The sequence below is a fragment of the Eschrichtius robustus genome, chromosome 6 (genome assembly GCF_028021215.1).
Source record: "Eschrichtius robustus isolate mEscRob2 chromosome 6, mEscRob2.pri, whole genome shotgun sequence".
NCBI classification, from domain to species: domain Eukaryota; kingdom Metazoa; phylum Chordata; class Mammalia; order Artiodactyla; family Eschrichtiidae; genus Eschrichtius; species Eschrichtius robustus.
In genome coordinates, this window is record NC_090829.1 from 145,420,626 (window position 1) to 145,442,045 (window position 21,420).

Here is a 21,420-nt window from a genome sequence, read left to right on the forward strand (position 1 = left end):
CAATAATTGAGAAACAATCAGCGTTACACCACACGGGAGATAGCCGACATACTCAGAATATCCAAATCAAGCGTTGAAAATCATTTGCACCAGCTTGGTTATGTGAATCGCTTTGGTGTTCGGGTTCCACATAGGCGAAAAAAACCTGGACCATATTTCCGCATGCGATTCTCTACCGAAACGTAACGAAAACATTCCGTTTTTAAAACAAGTTGTGATGGGCTGTGAAAAGTAGATACTGTACAATAACGTGGAATGGAAGAGATCGTGGGGCAAGCGAAATGAACCACCGCCAACCACACCAAAGGCCGGTCTTCATCCAAAGAAGGTGATGTTGTGTATATGGTGGGGTTGGAAGGGAGTTCTCTATTAAGAGCTCCTTCCGGAAAACCAAACGATTAAGTCCAACAAGTACTGCTCCCAATTAGACCAGCTGAAAGCAGCACTCGACGAAAAGCGTCCAGAATTAGTCAACAGAAAACACATAATCTTCCATCAGGACAACACAAGACCGCATGTTTCTTTGAAGACCAGGCAAAAACGGTTACAGCTTGGCTGGGAAGTTCTGATTCATCCGCCATATTCACCAGACATTGCACCTTCAGGTTTCCATTTATTTCAGTCTTTACAAAATTCTCTTAATGGAAAAAATTTCCATTCCCTGGAAGACTGTAAAAGGCACCTGGAACAATTATTTGCTCAAAAAGATAAAAAGTTTTGGAAAGATGGAATTATGAAGTTGCCTGAAAAATGACAGAAGGTAGTGGGACAAAACAGTGAATACATTGTTCAGTAAGTTCTTGGTGAAAATGAAAAATGTCTTTTATTTTTACTTAAAAACTGAAGGAACTTTTTGGCCAACCCAGTGTTAATGGGATTGTGCTTTGAATTACTTTTACAAATTATTTTGATAAAGTCTCCCCTCTCTCACCAAAAGAAAGAAAGAAATCTTAGTTGTTGAAATAAATAGTCTGAGTTGACTCTTTTAATAGGCCTCTTGGGTAAGAAAAAGAAACACATCAGTTTTCTGAACAGGGTTCTCTGAACACATCAATCTTAAGCCTCATTTTTGCTTCTAGTAGCTGTTTTCTAACAGCTGAATCCTTGTTGGGTTTTCTCATGCCCCTGTTGCCCATGGGATCAAAACGAAGTGGCTCTTACAATTCAGACCTCAGAACTCCAACGGCTTTTCTGCTAGGTGGTTGGGCTATTTTGGGGAGCTACAAAGTATACACTGTTAATTTAATTACCTATCACATAAGCCTAGATTTAATTCTTCTGGGGTTTTACACCTAAGCTCTTTCCTGTCCCTCTCTTTTAGAGCTCTGGCTCTCTATAGCTCATTTTCAAAGACATCTCTATTTTTCATAATACTCAATATAAAGACTTAGGAGTATTATCATTAATAATAGCTGTATATTCTGAGAAAATCATGGAGGCTTTTCTTCATGTTCAGTCAATGTAGAATTTCAATGGGTGAGAAGAATTTGACCTTCAAATGTAAATCAGGGGTGCTGTATCAGTTGGCTAGGGCTGCCATAACAAAATACCACAGACTGGGTGGCTTAAACAACAGAAACTTGTTTTCTCACAGTTCTGGTGGCTGGAAGTCCAGATCTAAGTGTCGACAGGGTTGGCTTCTGAGGCCTCCCTCCTTGGCTTGGAGGTGGCCAGCCTTCTTCTTGCTGTGTCCTCATGTGGTCTTTTCCCACCCCAGAGTCTGTGTATCCACATTTTCTCTTATAAGGATGCCAATCAGATTGGATCAGGGCCCATTCTAAAGCCCTCATTCTAACTTAATCAGCTTTTCAAGACCTTATCTGCAAATACAGGCACATTCAGAGGTACTGGGGGTTAGGATTTCAACATATGAATTTTGCAGGGACACAGTTTAGCTCCTAACAGGCGCTGAGATCAAATGGTCACTTGTTAAGTCCCCAGTTATTGTCAGATGATGTCTTTGCCCTTGACAGATGTGCTAACTGGCCTATAATCTTTTAAAATTAAATTTAGGACACAGATTAAAGATTTATTTCATGATTGAATATAGGAAAAATTGTTACTTTATAGTCTCCACTTAGACAAGTTTTATATCATGTAACAGGATTTCCTGTGGGGGACACTTGGGAGGGGGCGTGTAAGAGGCACTTCATTTGTTTACTCTGTACATAGTTTTTTCTTTTCTTTTCTTTTTTCCCTTAACATCTTTATCGGAGTATAATTGCTTTACAACGTTGTGTTAGTTCCTGCTGTATAACAAAGTGAATCAGCTATATGTATACATATATCCCCATATCCCCTCCCTCTTGCGTCTCCCTCCCACCCTCCCTATCCCACCCCTCTAGGTGGTCACAGAGCACCAAGCTGATCTCCCTGTGTGATGCAGCTGCTTCCCACTAGCTATCTGTTTTACATTTGGTAGTGTATATATGTCAATGCTGCTGTCTCACTTTGTCCCAGCTTACCCTTCCCCCTCCCCGTGTCCTCAAGTCCATTCTCTACGTCTGCATCTTTATTCCTGTCCTGCCCTTCGGTTCATGAGGACCATTTTTTTTTTTTAGATTCCATATATATGTGTTAGCATACAGTATTTGTTTTTCTCTTTCTGACTTACTTCACTCTGTAGGACAGACTCTAGGTCCATCCACCTCACTACAAATAACTCAATTTCGTTTCTTTTTATGGCTGAGTGATATTCCATTGTATATATGTGCCACATCTTCTTTATCCATTCATCTGTCGATGGACACTTAGGTTGCTTCCATGTCCTGGCTGTTGTAAATAGAGCTGCAATGAACATTGTGGTACATGACTGTTTTTGAATTATGGTTTTCTCAGGGTATATGCCCAGTAGTGAGATTGCTGGGTGGTATGGTAGTTCTATTTTTAGTTTTTTAAGGAACCTCCATAGTGTTCTCCATAGTGGCTGTATCAATTTACATTCCCACCAACAGTGCAAGAGGGTTCCCTTTTCTCCACACCCTCTCCAGCATTTATTGTTTGTAGATTTTTTGATGATGGCCATTCTGACTGGTGTGAGGTGATACCTCATTGTAGTTTTGATTTGCATTTCTCTAATGATTAGTGATGTTGAGCATCCTTTCATGTGTTTGTTGGCAATCTGTATATCTTCTTTGGAGAAATGTCTATTTAGGTCTTCTGCGCATTTTTGGATAGGGTTGTTTGTTTTTTGGATGTTGAGCTGCATGAGCTGCTTGTATATTTTGGAGATTAATCCTTTGTCAGTTGCTTCGTTTGCAAATATTTTTTCCCATTCTGAGGGTTGTCTTTTCGTCTCGTTTATGGTTTCCTTTGCTGTGCAAAAGCTTTTAAGTTTCATTAGGTCCCATTTGTTTATTTTTGTTTTGATTTCCATTTCTCAAGGAGGTGGGTCAAAAAGGATCTTGCTGTGATTTATGTCATAGAGTATTCTGCCTATGTTTTCCTCTAAGAGTTTGATAGTGTCTGGGCTTACATTTAGGTCTTTAATCCATTTTGAGTTTATTTTTGTGTACGGTGTTTGGAAGTGTTCTAATTTCATTCTTTTACATGTAGCTGTCCAGTTTTCCCAGCACCACTTATTGAAGAGGCTGTCTTTTCTCCATTGTATGTTGTTGCCTTCTTTGTCATAAATTAGGTGCCCATATGTGTGTGGGTTTATCTCTGGGCTTTCAATCCTTTTCCATTGATCTGTATTTCTGTTTTTGTGCCAGTACCATACTGTCTTGATTACTGTAGCTTTGTAGTATAGTCTGAAGTCTGGGAGCCTGATTCCTCCAGCTCCGTTTTTCTTTCTCGAGATTGCTTTGGGTCTTCGGGATCTTTTGTGTTTCCATACAAGTTGTGAAATTTTTTGTTCTAGTTTTGTGAAAAATGCCATTGGTAGTTTGATAGGGATTGCATTGAATCTGTAGATTGCTTTGGGTAGTATAGTCATTTTCACAATGTTGATTCTTCCAATCTAAGAACATGGTATACTTCTCCATCTGTTTGTATCATCTTTAATTTCTTTCATCAGTGTCTTATAGTTTCCTGCATACAGGTATTTTGTCTCCTTATGTAGGTTTATTCCTAGGTATTTTATTCTTTTTGTTGCAGTGGTAAATGGGAGTGTTTCCTTAATTCTCTTTCAGATTTTTCGTCATTAGTGTATAGGAATGCAAGAGATTTCTGTGCATTCATTTTGTGTCCTGCTACTTTACCGAATTCATTGATTAGCTCTAGTAGTTTTCTGGTAGCATCTTTAGGATTCTCTGTGTATAGTATCACATTATCTGCAAAGAGTGACAGCTTTACTTTATCTTCTCCGATTTGGATTCCCTTTATTTCTTTTTCTTCTCTGATTGCTGTGGCTAAAGCTTGCAAAACTACGTTGAATAATAGTGGTGAGAGTGGACAACCTTGTCTTGTTCCTGATATTAGAGGAAATGGTTTCAGTTTTTCACCATTGAGAACGATGTTGGCTGTGGGTGTGTCATATATGGCCTTTATTATGTTGAGGTGAGTTCCCCCTACGCCTACTTTTTGGAGGGTTTTTATCATAAATGGGTGTTGAATTTTGTCAAAAGCTTTTTCTGTATCGAGATTTTCATATGATTTTTTATCCTTCAATTTGTTAATATGGTGTATCACATGGATTGGTTTGCGTATATTGAAGAATCCTTGCATTCCTGGGATAAACCCCACTTGATCATGGTGTGTGATCCTTTTACTGTGCTGTTGGATTCTGTTTGCTAGTATTTTGTTGAGGATTTTTGCATCTGTTTTCATCAGAGATATCTTTTTTTGTGACATCTTTGTCTGCTTTTGGTATCAGGGTGATGGTGGCCTCGTAGAATGAGCTTAGGAGTGTTCCTCTCTGTGCTGTATTTTGGAAGAGTTTGAGAAGGATAGGTGTTAGCTCTTTTCTAAATGTTTGATAGAATTCGCCTGTGAAGCCATCTGGTCCTGGGCTTTTGTTTCTTGGAAGATTTTTAAATCACAGATTCAATTTCAGTGCTTGTGATTGGTCTGTTTATATTTTCTATTTCTTCCTGGTTCAGCCTCGGAAGGTTGTGCTTTTCTAAGAATTTGTCCATTTCTTCCAGGTTGTCCATTTTATTGGCATATAGTTGCTTGTAGTAATCTCTCATGATCCTTTGTATTTCTGCAGTGTCAGTTGTTATTTCTTTTTCATTTCTAATTCTGTTGATTTGAGTCTTCTCCCTTTTTTTTCTTGATGCATCTGGCTAATGGTTTATCAATTTTGTTTATCTTCTCAAAGAACCAGATTTTAGTTTTATTGATCTTTGCTATTGTTTTCTTTATTTCTTTTTCATTTATTTCTGATCTGATCTTTATGATTTCTTTCCTTCTGCTAACTTTGGGGTTTTTTTGTTCTTCTTTCTCTAATTGCTTTAGGTGTAAGGTTAGGTTGTTTATTTGAGATTTTTCTTGTTTCTTGAGGTAGGATTGTATTGCTATAAACTTCCCTCTTAGAACTGCTTTTGCTGCATCCCATAGGTTTTGGGTCATCGTGTTTTTTTATTGTCATTTGTTTCTAGGTATTTTTTGATTTCCTCTTTGATTTCTCCAGTGATCTCTTGGTTATTTAGTAACGTATTGTTTAGCCTCCATGTGTTTGTATTTTTTACAGTTTTTTTCCTGTAATTGGTATCTAGTCTCATAGCGTTGTGGTCGGAAAAGATACCTGATACGATTTCAATTTTCTTAAATTTACGAAGGGTTGATTTGTGACCCAAGATATGATCTATCCTGGAGAATGTTCCATGAGCACTTGAGAAGAAAGTGTATTCTGTTGTTTTTGGATGGAATGTCCTGTAAATATCAATTAAGTCCATCTTGTTTAATGTGTCATTTAAAGCTTGTGTTTCCTTGTTTATTTTTTTTATTTTTATTTTTTATAATGCTGTTTCCCCCCTCCCCTCACTGCTTAATCACAATGATTTTTTTAAAATTAATTAATTAATTTATTTATTGGCTGCATTGGGTCTTCCTTGCTGTGCACGGGTCCTCTCCAATTGCGGCGAGCCGGGGCCACTCTTGTTGCGGTGTGCGAGCTTCTCATTGCGGTGGCTTCTCTTTGTTGTGGAGCACAGGCTCCAGGCACGCGGGCTTCAGTAGTTGTGGCTCATGGGCTCTAGAGTGCAGGCGCAGTAGTTGTGGCACGCAGGCCCAGCTGCTCTGCGGCATGTGGGATCCTCTCAGACCAGGGCTCGAACCCGTGTCCCCTGCATTGGCAGGAGGATTCTTAACCACTGTGCCACCAGGGAAGTCCTCCTTATTTATTTTCATTTTGCATGATCTGCCCATTGGTGAAAGTGGAGTGTTAAAGTCCCCTACTATGATTGTGTTACTGTCGATTTCCTCTTTTATGGCTGTTAGCATTGCCTTATGTATTGAGGTACTCTTGTGTTGGGTGCATAAATATTTAAAATTGTTATATCTTCTTCTTGGATTGATCCCTTGATCATTACGTAGTGTCCTTCTTTGTCTCTTGTAATAGTCTTTATTTTAAAGTCTATTTTGTCTGATATGAGAATTGCTACTCCACTTTCTTTTGATTTCCATTTGTGTGGAATATGGTTTTCCGTTTCCTCACTTTCAGTCTGTATGTGTCCCGAGGTCTGAAGTCGGTCTCTTGTAGACAACTTATATACAGGTCTTGTTTTTGTATCCATTCAGCCAGTCTATGTCTTTTTGTTGGAGCATTTAATCCATTTACATTTAAGGTAATTATCGATATGTATGTTCCTATTACCATTTTCTTAGTTGTTTTGGGTTTGTTTTTGTGGGTCTTTTCCTTCTCTTGTGTTTCCTGCCTAGAGAAGTTCCTTTAGCATTTGTTGTAAAGCTGGTTTGGTGGTGGTGAATTCCCTTATCTTTTGCTTGTCTGTAAAGGTTTTAATTTCTCTGTCAAATCTGAATGAGATCCTTGCTGGGTAGAGTAATCTTGGTTGTAGGTTTTTCCCTTTCATCACTTTAATTAAATATGTCCTGCCACTCCCTTCTGGCTTGCAGAGTTTCTGCTGAAAGATCAGCTGTTAACCTTATAGGGATTCCCTTGTATGTTATTTGTTGCTTTTCCCTTGCTGCTTTTTTTTTTTTTTTTTTCCCTTGCTGCTTTTAATATGTTTTCTTTGTATTTAATTTTTGATAGTTTGATTGATATGTGTCTCGGTGTGTTTCTCTTTGGGTTTATCCTGTATGGTACTCTCTGTGCTTCCTGGACTTGATTGACTATTTCCTTTCCTATGTTAGGGAAGTTTTCGACTATAATCTCTTCAAGTATTTTCTCAGTCCCTTTCTTTTTCTCTTCTTCTGGGACCCCTATAATTTGAATGTTGGTGCGTTTAATGTTGTCCCAGAGGTCTCTGAGACTGTCCTCAGTTCCTTTCATTCTTTTTTCTTTATTCTGCTCCCTGGCAGTTATTTCTACCATTTTATCTTCCAGCTCACTTATCTGTTTTTCCACCTCAGTTATTCTGTTATTGATTCCTTCTAGAGTATTTTTAATTTCAGTAATTGTGTTGTTCATCACTGTTTGTTTGCTCTGGTTCTTCTAGGTCCTTGTTAAATGTTTCTTGTATTTTCTCCATTCTGTTTCGAGATTTTGGATCATCTTTACTATCATTACTCTGAATTCGTTTTTAGGTAGGTTGCCTGTTTCGTCTTCATTTATTTGGTCTTGTAGGTTTTTACCTTGCACCTTCATCTGTAACATTTTTTTGTCGTTTCTTTTTTTTTTTTTTTTTAAATGGGTGGTGCTGTATTCCTGTCTTACGGGTTGTTTGGACTGAGACGTCAAGCACTGGAGTTTGTAGGCAGTTGGATAGAGCTGGGACTTGGTGCTGAGATGAGGACCTCCAGGAGGCCTCACTCCAGTTAATATTCCCTGGGGTCTGAGGTTCTCTGTCAGTCCAGTGGTTTGGACTCAGAGCTCTCACCACAGGAGCTCAGGCCTGAACTCTGGTCTGGGAACCAAGATCTCGCAAGCTTTGTGGCACTGTGAAAAAAAAAAGAAAGAAAGAAAGAAAGAAAAAAAAGGTGCCATACAATATCAAAGAATAAAAAAATAAAATTGGAAAGATAAAAGATATATTAGGAAAAATAAAATTATAATTGAAACAACTGCAACAAGGTAAAATAAAACCACAACAGAAAAAAGAAAAAAAAAAAAAAAAAGAAAGAAAAGGGGGGGGTGAACAAGCCAAAAGGAGAAATCACTAACAAAGTATAAAGAATAAAATAAAATTAGAAAAATAAAAGATTTATTAGGAAAAATAAAATTCTAAAAGAATTAACAACAATGAATCAACAAGGTGAAACAGATCCCCAGTCTAAAAGAGGGAAAAACAACAACAAAAAGAAGCCTTGGCTATGAGGGTGGAGTTCAGGTGGGGGTGGAACTTAGGCAGGGGTGGGGTTTAGGGTGGGGCGGGACCAAGGCAGGTGGGGGGTGACGTTTGAGCATGGGGCGGGACCTCTGCTTAGGGCGGAAGGGGAGAGGCAGCACGTGGAAGGAGGGCCTCTGGAGTGTGGAGCTCCGGAGTCTGGAGGTAGGGCCCTGAGTGGGGGTGTGTGGGCGGGGCTTGGTCCCAGTGCCTTGGAGGGGGTTTCAGAGGGGGTCTCCGAGTGTAGGGGCGGGGCTTGGGCTCTGCGCAGCAGGAGGGAGGCTGGGAGGGCAGAGGATTAGGCCCGGGAGCCCAACAGGCTCCCTGGTGCCTAAGTGGACAGGGCAAGTACTGGCAAGTTCCTGTCTGTTCCTTCGCACCCGTCCCCACCATCTCCCCCAGGATCTCCCCTGTCGCTGCTGGACCCCAACCGTGGGTGGGTCCCGCTGGGTGTAGGAACTCCTCCCCTCCCCCAGCCGCCCCTCAGGGGTGCTGGTCCCGGAGGTCCGGCCTTTACTTTTGCTCCCCCTTCCCTCCCTCCCATTCCCTCAGGACCCTCGCGGCTGAAGGAGGCCTCGGTGGGCACAGGATCGGGCCCGGGATCTCAGCAGGCTCCTGGGCAGGGGAAACCTGGCCATGCTCCCTTTTGATCCTCTGCCCTCCCAGTCGTCCCCCAATTTCCCCCTACAGGCGTGAGATCCCTTCCCCTCCCCCAGCCGCCCCTCAGGGACGCCAGTCCCCTCCCACCTCCACTTCTCCTCCCCCTTCACTCCCCCGATGCCCCACGTCCTACCTGGTTGTTGGGGGTTCCTCCCGTCCCCTTAGGTGTCTGTGGTCCCCCACTGGTGCCTGGTAGGTGCCCTAGTTGTGTGGAGACACGAATTCCGTGTCCTCCTAGTACGCCATCTTGACTCCGCCCTCTGTACCTTTATGTGAGACTTTATTGCAAGGACCATATATATATATACATATATATATATATATAAAACCAAGTAAAAGAGGAGAAAGCTTCTATGTGTTTGCCCTAATTTCTATTTAGCAAAGTGTAGTGATTTTTATATGTTAATCTTAGAACCTTTAAAAGAGACAGCAGGGGTTGGCACTCAAAGATAAGAAATCTGAAGCTAACTGAAGGTTTTCTTACTTTGATTTCTAAGACAACTACCAAATAAATGAACATGACGAAAAATGATGAGTTAAAACATAAAAGTTGTTTTTATGTCAACAATAAATTATTAATAGGAACCCTTATTAAGGATTTACTTTGTGTCAGGCCTTGTTCAAGGTTATTTGTGTTGACTCACTCAGTCTCACCACAGCCCTGTTGGGAGCTGTTCTTATTTTCCCATTTCACAGATGGTCCCCGAGGCACAGAAAGGCTCGGTGGTCTCCCCGTGCGTATTCAGCTGGTAGGTGGTGGAGCTCAGGTGGGAGCCAGGCCATCAGCCTTTCAGCGTCTGTGTCCAGTCACCGTGCCCCACTGCCTCTCGGATAAGCAGCTCAGCTGCCCAGAAACACCGTTCCTCTCAGCAGTCACTTGACAGTGTTATGTGGTTTGGGGAATGTTTCGTTTTGTTTTGGTTTGGTTTTTTTGGGGGGCTCGTGATAGTAAAATAAGCAAATGTGTTAATGGCCCACATCAATTCCCAATGATTTCTTTAAGATCAACACAAAAGCAAATGGAAAATGGTTTTGCTTAAAGTTAGAGGATCCTCTGAGTATAAGAATTTGAGTCATCTACTGAAAGGTTCTTTTTAAGCCTAAGTACGATATGGTTATGCTATCATTTTCTGAGAGCTAAGTGGGTTTTTCAGTTCCGTCGAAGCTAGGATGAAAGAGCTGAATTCACAGCTTAGCATGCGAAGTCAGACACTCCTGGGTTCCTCACTGGTCTCCGCAGCCAGCCAGCTTCGTGCTCCCCCTCCTCGGCCGTGAGGTCGGGCCTGCCTCCAGGACTTCCCGTGTGGACTGGACGAGAGCAGGTGTGTCCGGTGTCCTGGGTGGCGTGGGCACAGAGAGCGTATTGTACGTCTCGGCTCCTAGTGGCATTTGGATGTGTATCGAGCTTATTTTGGTGAAGAAACTCATGTTCACTAGTCCGGGTTTCCTATTCTGCCTGGAGTTTCATGGCTGTTTTGTCCAAGTTGAAGAGAGCAGCGGCTGTGTGAGCTGACACCGGGGCGAGACTGGCTGGAGCTGGGCCCGCTCCGCCTCTCGTTAGCTTTCAGACCCCAGGCAGGTGACTCCACTTTCCTGATCCTCCTCCTCCTCCTCCTCCTCGTGGGGAGAATCATACCCACCTCAGAGAGGCCAGGCGAGGGTTAGTTAGATCACGTGTCAAGTGCTGGTTTTCTTGAGACCACTTATTTAAAGATATGAAAAAATCTTGTTTTGTGATGTCATTTTGCTAAATTATTAAGTTGCCTAAAAATACCAATTAATAAATTTTAGAGCCATTTTTCCTATATTTACCTAAAAATGCCATTTTTATTCCTGTTGTAGGTGCTGGAGATCAGAATTTATTTACCTCTATTTATCCAACGCTCTCCCAGCAGCTTCCAAGAGAACCAATGGAATGGAGAAGGTATGGCGCCTCTGGTTTTTGCTGCGTCTCCCTCGTTTTGTAGGCATTTGTGTGAGCAAGTGAAGTAGTAAGAGTTAAAGGCTAAGTTCTCAGGAAACTGAGTGGAGCCACGTAATCATGGGCCTTCTTCTCTAAGGAATGTGTTGATTTTCTTGACAAGTCATAGGATGGTAGAAATGGGACACTTCTTCTGAGCTGAAGGTCCACTTTTATAAGAATGGCTTCTGATCCCTCATGGCATTTTGGAAAGGAGACGCGCACTCCGATTCCACATTAGAGCAGGTGCCTCTGTCTGCTGTCTTATGAGGCCTTCTCTCTGCCCTGAGCCCCTGGCTCTTCTCTTAAGGATGAGAAAGTGTACAGAAAGATGTTAACTTAAAAATTCGGAAGTAGGGGCTTCCCTGGTGGCACAGTGGTTAAGAATCCACCTGCCAATGTAGGGGACACGGGCTCGAGCCCCGGCCCGGGAAGATCCCACATGCTGCAGAGCAGCTAAGCCCGTGCGCCACAACTACTGAGCCTGCACTCTAGAGCTCGTGTGCCACAACTACTGAGCCTGCGTGCCACAACTACTGAAGTCCGCACACCTAGAGCCCTTGCTCCGCAACAAGAGAAGCCACTGCAATGAGAAGCCCGCACGCCACAACGAAGAGTAGCCCCGGCTTGCCGCAACTAGAGAAAGCCCACGTGCAGCAACAAAGACTCAACACAGCCAAAAATAAAAATTAAAAATAAATAAATTTATTAATAAAAAATTAGGAGGGAAACCAGATCAATCCTCCCGTTTGCCCTATTGTTTGTAATTGTTCCTCTAATGACTTGTTCTGAGGAAATAATTGACTTTGAACTATCTTACTGGAAGACTAATTTCTGGTAAGATTAGATATTATTTGTAGAAAATGTTTGGATTGTGACTTGTTAATACCGGTAATCTGATTTTAACCAAGGTGTATGAAGAATTTCCGGTTGTTACTCATGTTCTTGTAATTCTGCTTCTTGCTATGTTACTCCTTTCTGATCACCAGTTAGTAATCTACTAACGTGAAGAGTTAACATTCTAGGTGACTTATCCAGGCTCTCTATTGAATCTAGTCTAATTTTTGTGCCCGATTATAGTGTTACAAGGAATGTATTTAATTACCTACATGTAGTATGAAGAGTGTACAGAATGTGGGAGAATTCTCTTACAGAAAAATTATTCAACATCTCAAGAGGCCCAGTGCTGTGAATGAGAGAAAACAGTCCAGCAAACGGAAGAGTTTAATACCTGAAGAAATGGAGTAATCTGTAGAGGGTTTCCAATAGTATACGTTATTTAAACATTCAGAAAGATAGAAGAAACAGGAAATGGGGTTATGAGGAAAAAAATGAAATAGAGACACTGCATAGATTTAATACATATTTTCATCTCTTCACCTTCTTGAAAACTAAATGAGAAAAAAGAACGAGAAATGTTCAAGGGCAGAGAAGGGCAGAAGTGGTGGCAGCAGAGACGTGGACTCCTCTTTGGGAGAAGGAGGATGGACAGAGGAATAGGAGGGAAGGCTGAGCCCATGTGTCTGCAGAGGTGGCTCCCTGAGAAGCAGGCGAGTCCCTGACAGGTGACAGGGCCCAGGGCCCAGGACCTTGGTAGGCGAGGGGTAGAAAGGAGTGATAGAAGGACTGGGCAGGGTTCCTTCTGCCGTGGGGTGGGGTGTGTGTGTGTGTGTGTGTGTGTGTGTGTGTGTGTGTGTGTGTGTGTGTGTGTGTGTATAAAGCTCTTTAGTACTATTTGACATATTAAAGTGTATATATATTACTTTGATGAAATTTTAAATTAATTGATTAGATCTTCGGGGAAAAAAATTGAAGCAGAAACTTTACTTGATGCAGTGAACTGCTGTGTAGCTGAAAAGCAAAGTAGTGAGTTGGGAGATTGCGCTTGGAAACTCTGGAGTTGAATGCTGAGAGCTGGAGTTGGAAGTGTGAAAGGAAAGCTGAGCCGTGAAGGCCAAGTCCAGAAGTTTCAATGTCCCTGTAGAAGCTGTTTCAGAAGGAGAGTATAGAGAGGGTGGAGGACAGGCGATACTTGAAGAACTGGCATCAAGATTTTCCCAGCGGTGAGTTCGGAGATTGCAGGGGCCGCTGAATGTCAAGCAGAATGGAAACAAAACAAAGCAAACAAAAAGCCATGCCAAGCAACAAGGAGAAAAGAAAAACCAAATTTGCAGTCTCTAACAGCATTTAAAGTGTAGCATAAAATGTAGCATTTAAGAAGAGTCTTGAGGGCAAGTACCTCTGAATCTAGAGTTCTGTATTATTCACACTCATACAAGCAGGAAGACTGCCTCAGCCTCCCCCGGGCCTTGGGAGAGACAGGATGCCAGCTGGGCCCAGGATGGCCGGGGGCCCTGATCTGCCACTCTGGCCGCACGGCACCACACGTGTTCTCTCCAGAGTGCTGTTCACATCTTATATTTGCTGCTTGCCACTGGATGGAGATCGTTGGGAAACATTTTCAGACATGTATGATCAGAAATGTACTACTCTCTGTGAAATAATTAAGGAATGTATCTCAAGAAAACGGGAAATGAACCATGAATTCACAGGATAAAGGGAGCAGCTGCCAGCAAGCAAGTCATAGATACTGTGCTATATTATATTATGGTGTCAATGCTTTTAAGAATTAAGAAATCTAAAATTTCAGATTGTGGAGGAAAGCAGAGAGAAGACAGTGGACTATCTTTGTCTTGTTCAAGGAGAGGTAGACATTTACTGCAGTCTTTGAGAGGGAAATTTAAGTTTATGCATATTAAAAACTAAAATGTAACCAACAGCAGAAAAGAAATAGATGGTTAAGCTTTCAAACTAACAGAGAAAAAGGATGGAAAAAGAAAACTTGATTAATCTCTCAAAGGACAGAAAAAAATAGAGAGCCTGAAGTAGAAAATCCACAAGTTCAAGCATAATCACATTAAATTTGGTTGGTTTCAGCTTATTAATCACCGAGACTCCTTAGATTGGATAAAAAGTACAAAATCCAGCTATAGATATTTAAAAGAGATACAACTACTAGAGGTGGGAAATAGAGGTATGGAAAAAAGATGTATGTAGCATAATTTATTTTTATAAGTATAATAAAACAGCATCCATACCCTCTGATAGCCATAGATTAGATGAGTGCAGCTTGTGGGATTTCTCTATGTGTCCTTTGTTCTTGGGTTGAGAAAAAATGGAGGAGGGTGGTTACCACTATTTTATTTATGCTATGTGAACGAAACCTGTTCTTTTTCACCAGACAGTTCTCTTTTTTGGATAATACGGGTTGTCACAAAAGTATTAGAGCAGTTTAAAGCTTTGATAGCTTCACACAGCACTTTTGACAATTGGGAAACTCTTTTCTTCTTTAAAAGTGACTGTAGGTTAACATCCGTTTTTCTTAGAAGTCTGTGTTGCGAGCAAAGTAAAGCCGACAGATTTATGGGGAGCCTTGACATGTCCATGTGGGCTGTGTTTAAACTAAGTTACAGCGTCTTTTCGGATAGCATATGTAATCGCTACAGTTCAGGCTTAGTGCCCTATGTGTACTTCTGAACTCATAGATATGATTAAATTGTTGTTGTCGTTTTCTCCTTTGCTTTCTGCTAAACATTCTCATTTTTCTCAGTGACTTGTTAAAAATTGTTTATAGGTCCTATGGCCGAGCTCCAAAGATGATTCACCTAGAATCTAACTTTGTTCAATTCAAAGAGGAGCTGCTGCCCAAAGAAGGAAACAAAGCTCTGCTCACGTTCCCCTTTCTTCATATTTATTGGACGGAATGCTGTGTAAGTATTCATTTAAAGGGAGAAGTTACAAGAACGTGTCTTGGAATGGGGTTAAGATTCAGAGGTCTGGGTTTTGCTAAGACAGCTATACTTTTTGAAATTTACTTTTTAATTTTAATTTTTTGGTAGTCTTCTCTTTTCTCCATCCTTCAGCCAAGCGTGTGGCTTTGCCGTGGCCTATTTTCTGCTCTGGCCCAGCACGGGGCACTCGTGGTGATCACCAAATATAGTCTTACTTGTGTTTCCAGTTCTTGTGAGCCATCTCACTGTGGCCTAGTGGGCACTAGGTATTTTTAATATTTACTTTGAGCTTTGTTTTCCTAACACCCTGTACTCACCATCATGACAGTTACTGTACTTGCGAATCCTTGTTTGTCTCTGGTTCTGGTTTGCGGGCTCTCTGGGGGCAGGCGACTGTGTCTCCTAACTCACGATCCGTGTCTGGTGCAGGAGGCGCTCTGGGACGCCCATCGAGGGAGGGGACGCTGCAGCTGCGGGCACTGCGGCCTTTACTCGTACTTGGCAGTTCTGTGTTCGTGAACCCATTCTTGACGGAATTCTTCTTTCATGAACGAATAGAAAATTCTGTGGGTCATTTCTTCCTGTCTGTTTGATTCGAATAAAACAAGCATTTAGCAGTATACAAAATATATAAATCGTTACATATTGTGACATTTTAACCTGAAACTGAGGATACAGAAGTAATTTTTGTAGTTTTAATGAGAAAGGACTTGAAGCTCACGCCTGTTCTCCCCTTCACACCGTGCACCTGTTGCCCTTGCTGACTTTGCTTTGTAGCGTTTCCCAGTGGAGTCACGTGGGATGTGCTTCCTCCCGAGAACAAGTGTGATAGCACATGTGAGATGCGGTCCACCAGGGGAGCTCGTTGGGGACGTGGCGCCCAGGGTTTTTATTGGGCCAGGCACATAGGCAGCCTCCGCCTGGCACACAGCAAAACTCCAGGGGTGGCTAGACTCCCGGGGGAATGCAGATGTTCAGCATAAGCCATGTTGTTTGCACAGTGTACGCCCAGGGAGGCACCCCTATCGCACAGTGACGGGAACCCCTCCAAAATCCAGACTAGATTTAGCCCCCAGTGATGATTCTTCCTGCACCAGTCATTACCAAGGCTTGCACATACCACTTCCCCAAATTTATCAGTCAGCGCTCTACTCTAGGGAAGAGCCTGTGTGGGCTTCTGTTTTATTTAGTGCTTTATAGTCAATTATCCTTACTTATTTTGATGTTCAAGTTGTCCCAGATTTGGCCAGTGAGAGTCACTTCAATCTGGCTCCTGTGTCCTTTTGAGCACTTTCTAACTTTCCGGCACAACAGGGTATTCTGGGTTCTTGTCCCTTTGCTACCCTTGTGCTGGCATCAGCCATTTTTTCACAGAGCCCTGGTTCCCTTGGCACTGTGGGAGTGTCCCCGCTTCTATGCCTTTTGACTACACAGGGCTAGGGAAGCATGTGTCTTAGAAATCATGAGTTGATACTGATGCCTCTGATTTTAGCCTAACCCCACAGGGCTCTTTCTTGCCTTACCCTGTTCCGTGTTTATATCTACCCTGGCTCTGACGTGTCAACACGTTCACTCATCTGCTCAGTCCTGCAATATGCATAGGATAGTTTCAGAATTGCTACACCTGTACTACAGCCGGAAACAGACCTGCTGTGAAGAGTTCAGAGTTTGTTTGCAGTGCTTTCCCTAGACTGACAGTCCACATTCATACCTGCTCGGGCTGGTCCTCTCTCAGGGGTCATGCTCTTCAGTGTTTGCCTAGTTGCTCTGGCATGTTTATTTTTCCACATGGATTTTAGTATCAAATTACTTTTCTAAGTATTTTACTTTTTAGTTACTATTATCAACGGGGTTTTCTCTCCCATTATATCTTCTAGTTGGTTATTTTTTTTGTATATGAAGACACTGATTTTTTTCATGTTAACCTTGCTGAATTCTTTTATTGCTTGAGTTAGTTTTATCATTGGTTCTCTAGGCCCCAAAGTCTAGGGTTTTCCAGATATCCTATCCTGTCACCTGCAGAGAGTCTTATTTCTTCCTTTTCAGTTCTTATGCCTCAAATTGCTTTTCCTGTTGTAAGACATTGTCTAGTAGCAGTGGAGACAGTGGGTATCTTTTCCTTGTTCCTGACTTCAGTGGGAATGCCTGTGGTGTCTCCCCACAGTAGGGCGCAGGCTATGGGAATAAGGTAAATTTGAGCGAGTGTGTGAAGGAACTTCCATCCGTTCCTATTTTCTCGAGGGTTTTTATTAGGAATACACTGTTGAATCCTATTAAAGGCTTTCTCATACCTGGTGGAGATAATCATATGATTTTTCCCACTTATGTCTACTAATTTGTTGAATTACATTAATGGGTTTCTTATTATTGAACCATACTTGCATTCCTGGTATATTCCACTTGGTCAAAGTATTATTTTCTTAATGTGGTATTGGTTCACATTATTTAGGATTTTTTGCATCTATCAATATATTCACAAGTGATTGGTCTATAACTTTTTTTTCTGCTGTGTTTATCAGGTTTAGGTATCAATGTTATACTTGATTCATAAAAATAACTTGGAAGTTTTTGTTTGTTTTCTATATCTGAAACAATTTATGTAGCACTAGTACTGTCTGGTCTCTAGGGTTTGATGGAGTTCTCCTGAGAAACCATCTGGGCCTGGTACTTTCTTGTGGGATAGTTCCTTGATCACTTTCTGTATCCCTTCCATGGAAGTTGGTCTGTTTCAGCCATTTGTCAATTTTGATAAACTGTATTTTTCTTAGAAATTATACATTTCAGTTTTAAAATTTCTTTTCATTGAGGTGTATGAAGTGGTCTTTTTTCAACTTTTAAGATATGCTCTGTGTCAATAGATATTTCCCCATCATTATTTCTTTGTATATTTGTGTTTTCTTCCTTTCTTCCTTGATTAAATTAGCTAGTTGTTTCTTTCCCCCCCCAGAGAAACAGGAGTTTTATTTATTAATCTGATATACTAGTAGCATGTTTTCTATCTCATTAATTTCTGCTTCCATTTTTATTATTTCCTTCCTTTTGTTTTCTTATAGTTTACTTTGTTCTTTTCCCAGTTTTTTTAAGTTGGGAGTGCATTTATTTTCATTCTTAAATTTTTAGTGATATAGGTCTTTAAAGATGTGAATTTAAATATATCCCCGTGTTCTGTTACTATTTTTCAGAAATTCTCTATTTTCTGTTTGTATCGCCCCTTACACTCAATAGTTTAACAGAAAGTTTTTTAATCTCCAGAAGGAAGTTTAAAAATATTTTCACTTTAACATTTCTAATTTTATTGCATTGTGATTAGAGTAGTGTTTTTAATATTTTCTGCTATTAGGAAAATTTTTTTTCTTTGTGACCTAATAAAGTGTTTGTGGATGTTCCATGTGTACTTGAGAATGTATTTTCTTTGTTTTTAGATTGTAATATTAAATATGTACCCATAAGAGCTATTGTACTGATTATGTTGTTGAGGTCGTTTATATATTTTGTTTTGTCCACTTGATCTATCTTTAACTGACAGTGGTATGTTAAAGTCTTCTATTATTAGAATGTTTCTATTTCTCCTGCATCTTCTGTAGTTTCTGTTTCATATAGGTAGTTGATGTATTATTTAGTGCATGGATATTAATAACTATTATAATCTTTATGGAATGAAATATGTCATTAAAAACATGGTTTCTGAGTAGTGTTTCATGTTTAGGAAGGCCTTGTCTATCTGAAGATAATAAGTGATTTTCTCCTATATTTTCTTTTAATATTTTTATAATTTGTGTTTTATATTTGGATCTGTATAGCTTCAAGTTATTTTTGTATATGGTAGGAGCAGTGTGGGTTCAGTGTCTAATTTGTAGTCTAAGTGGGGAGCAACTTGACCCAATATCATTTCATAATCTACCTTTTCCCCACTTATTGAAAATGTCACCTTTATTTTATTTATTTATTTATATTTTTTGGCTGCATTGGGTCTTCGTTGCTGCGCGCGGGCTTTCTCTAGTTGCGGCGAGCAGGGGCTACTCTTCGTTGCGGTACACTGGCTTCTCATTGTGGTGGCTTCTCTTGTTGCGGAGCACGGGCTTTAGGCATGCTGGCTCAGTAGTTGTGGCACACGGGCTTAATTGCTCCGCTGCATGTGAGATCTTCCCGGACCAGGGATCAAACCCATGTCCCCTGCATGGGGGATGGCAGGCGGATTCTTAACCACTGCGCCACCAGGGAAGTCCCGTCACCTTTATTTTAAAGCAGTATCCTTTATGCACAATATTCTGGACACATCAGTTCTATTAATCATTGTCTGTTCTATGCCTGGACCAGACATTTAATTACATTTTTATAATATGTATTGATATCTGTTCTTTTAAAATAAATCTCTTGGCTAGCATGCATTTTCTCTTTCATATGAATTTTAGAATCCGATTGTTAGGTGTACAGATTTTATTTTCCAAAAATGTCTGTACGAGTGTCTCCCATCCCACGTGTTCTTCTCTGCACGGCAGTGACATTCCTGCCATGAGAGCCTGGGTCTGTGTTTCCTCCAATTGAATCTGGGTGGGTCTGACTGGCAGAAGGGAAGCTGTGACTCTTGAGACTGTCCTAAAAGGGAATATATCTTCTGCTGCATCCTCTTGGGATGCTTGCTGTCAGATCCCGGCCACCATTCTCAGAGGAAGTCAGTGCCCCTGTGGGAAGGCCATCTGGAGGTGTGCACTGCCAGCCCCTGGCAGATCCTGTCAACAAGCTAGCGTCCACCAGCAGACGTCATTGCCTTCGCGCTCCCAGCCTTCCAGTGCCACAGCTGACACCATGTGGGGCACACGAGCTGTCCACCAAATCTCCAGGGTGCAGGTCTGTGAGCAAATCTTCTGGACCACTGCGTATTGTAGTGGTTCGTTACAAAGCCATAGGTAACTGGAACAGTGACTGAAAAGAAAACAACAAAAGACTGAGGTGTTTTGATTGGGATTGTCTTGAAAGAGTTACACGTTCATCTGAGAAGAATTTTAATGATCATGAATCTTCTCCTCTGGGAACCTGGTTTGTTTTTCCATTCTTTATGGCTTTTATATGTTTTCATAACATGTCATAATGTTTTTCATAAAAGTCTTGCATTTTTTTGCTAGGTGTAGTTTTTGTGGGCATTATGGATGATTTTTTTTTTTTTTCCTTAAACTTGTTTTCTAGTAGGGAGCCTGTGGGGTTTTTTTGTTTTGTTTTAGTTTTTTTGTTTTGTTTTATTGATAGTCTTTTAAAATTTTAATTTAATTTTAATTACTTACTTAATTTTTTTGGCCGGGTTGGGTATTTGTTACTGCGCGCAAACTTTCTCTAGTTGCGGGAGTGAGGGCTACTCTTCGTTGCGGTGTGCGGGCTTCAGTAGTTGTGGGACGCGGGCTCAGTAGTTGTGGCTCGAGAGCTCTAGAGTGCAGGCTCAGTAGTTGTGGCACACGGGCTTAGTTGCTCCGTGGCACGTGGGATCTTCCCGGACCAGGGCTCGAACCTGTGTCCCCTGCATTGGCAGGTGAATTCTTAACCACTGCGCCACCTGGGAAGTTCCTATTGATAGTTTTGATTACCATCTGTTAAGAAAATTTTTTGGAGCAAGTTGACAATGTTTAGGAGTTTAGATTTAAAAGTAAAACTCTTTGTTATGTTATTTCACTAGTTGCTTTAGGGTTTATAGCAGCGGCCCCCAGCCTTTTTGGCACCAGGGACCGGTTTCATTGAAGACAGTTTTTCCAAGGACGGGGGTGGGGTGGGGGGATGGTCCAGGTGGTGATGCCAGTGATGGGGAGCGATGGAGAGCAACAAACGAAGCTTCGCTCGCTCGCCCGCCGCTCACCTCCTGCTGTGTGGCCCGGTTCTTAATAGGCGTGGACCGGTACCAGTCCTTGGCCCGGGGGGTTGGGGAACTCTGGTTTACAGTATGCACTGGAAGTTACACCTCTTTCCTCCAAGTCATATTATACTACTTGAGACATAGTTCCTTCCCTTTCCATCCTTGTGAACTCCCCCTTCTCCGGCTTGGAGAAGCCAGGCACTCATTATCCTCCGTAGGTTTGCTTATTGGAATCATCGCTGCCTGTGAACCTTCTCCCGTCACTGCTGTCCTGCTGCCCTGTGGCGTGGGGGCCCCCCCCACCCCCGGCTCTGGGGCTGACGCTCTGCTGGATCACCCCCTCCCCACCTCATGTGACCCATGACCCCACTCGGAGGCCCTGTTTGCCCTACTTGGCCTGGGACACCCCAAGCCAGCCCCCAGTCCTTCGTCATCTGCTCTGTGATGCCCTCCTCACCTGGCTTGGCTCTGGCACCGGGGCGGCAGCTCCCCACTAGGACCCCCTCGTCCCCCTTCCTTCCCTGTGATGGCGTCTTCCTCTCTTCGCTGTGGTTTCCTGAGAGACCCTTAACCTCAGTGGCTCAGCTTGGGTTCCTCTTCTGCAGAGTCAGCGAGTCTTTTTAGGAACGTTCGCTGTTTGCTCACCGTCGTGAGTGATGGACTGGGTTGTGTCCTCCCGATTCCGCCAGAGCTTTGGGGGACTCTGTCCAGCCGGCTGCTCAGCGAGGCCTCTTCCCGAGAGTCCCCGCAAGCTGCCACAGGATGTCCCCAGGAGAG

General features: G+C 42.0%; 1 protein-coding gene across 3 annotated transcripts in view; it reads left to right on the top strand.

Annotated features, from left to right (window-relative positions):
- The window catches only part of TRAPPC10 (trafficking protein particle complex subunit 10), a 91,894-nt gene that overhangs the window by 18,591 nt on the left and 51,883 nt on the right, over positions 1 to 21,420 (top strand). For all 3 annotated transcript variants that reach the window (XM_068547180.1, XM_068547182.1, XM_068547181.1), the window contains 2 exons: positions 10,896 to 10,977; positions 14,648 to 14,783. In XM_068547180.1, coding sequence (XP_068403281.1) covers positions 10,896 to 10,977; positions 14,648 to 14,783 — 218 coding nt within the window. The remainder of the gene's footprint in view (positions 1 to 10,895; positions 10,978 to 14,647; positions 14,784 to 21,420) is intronic.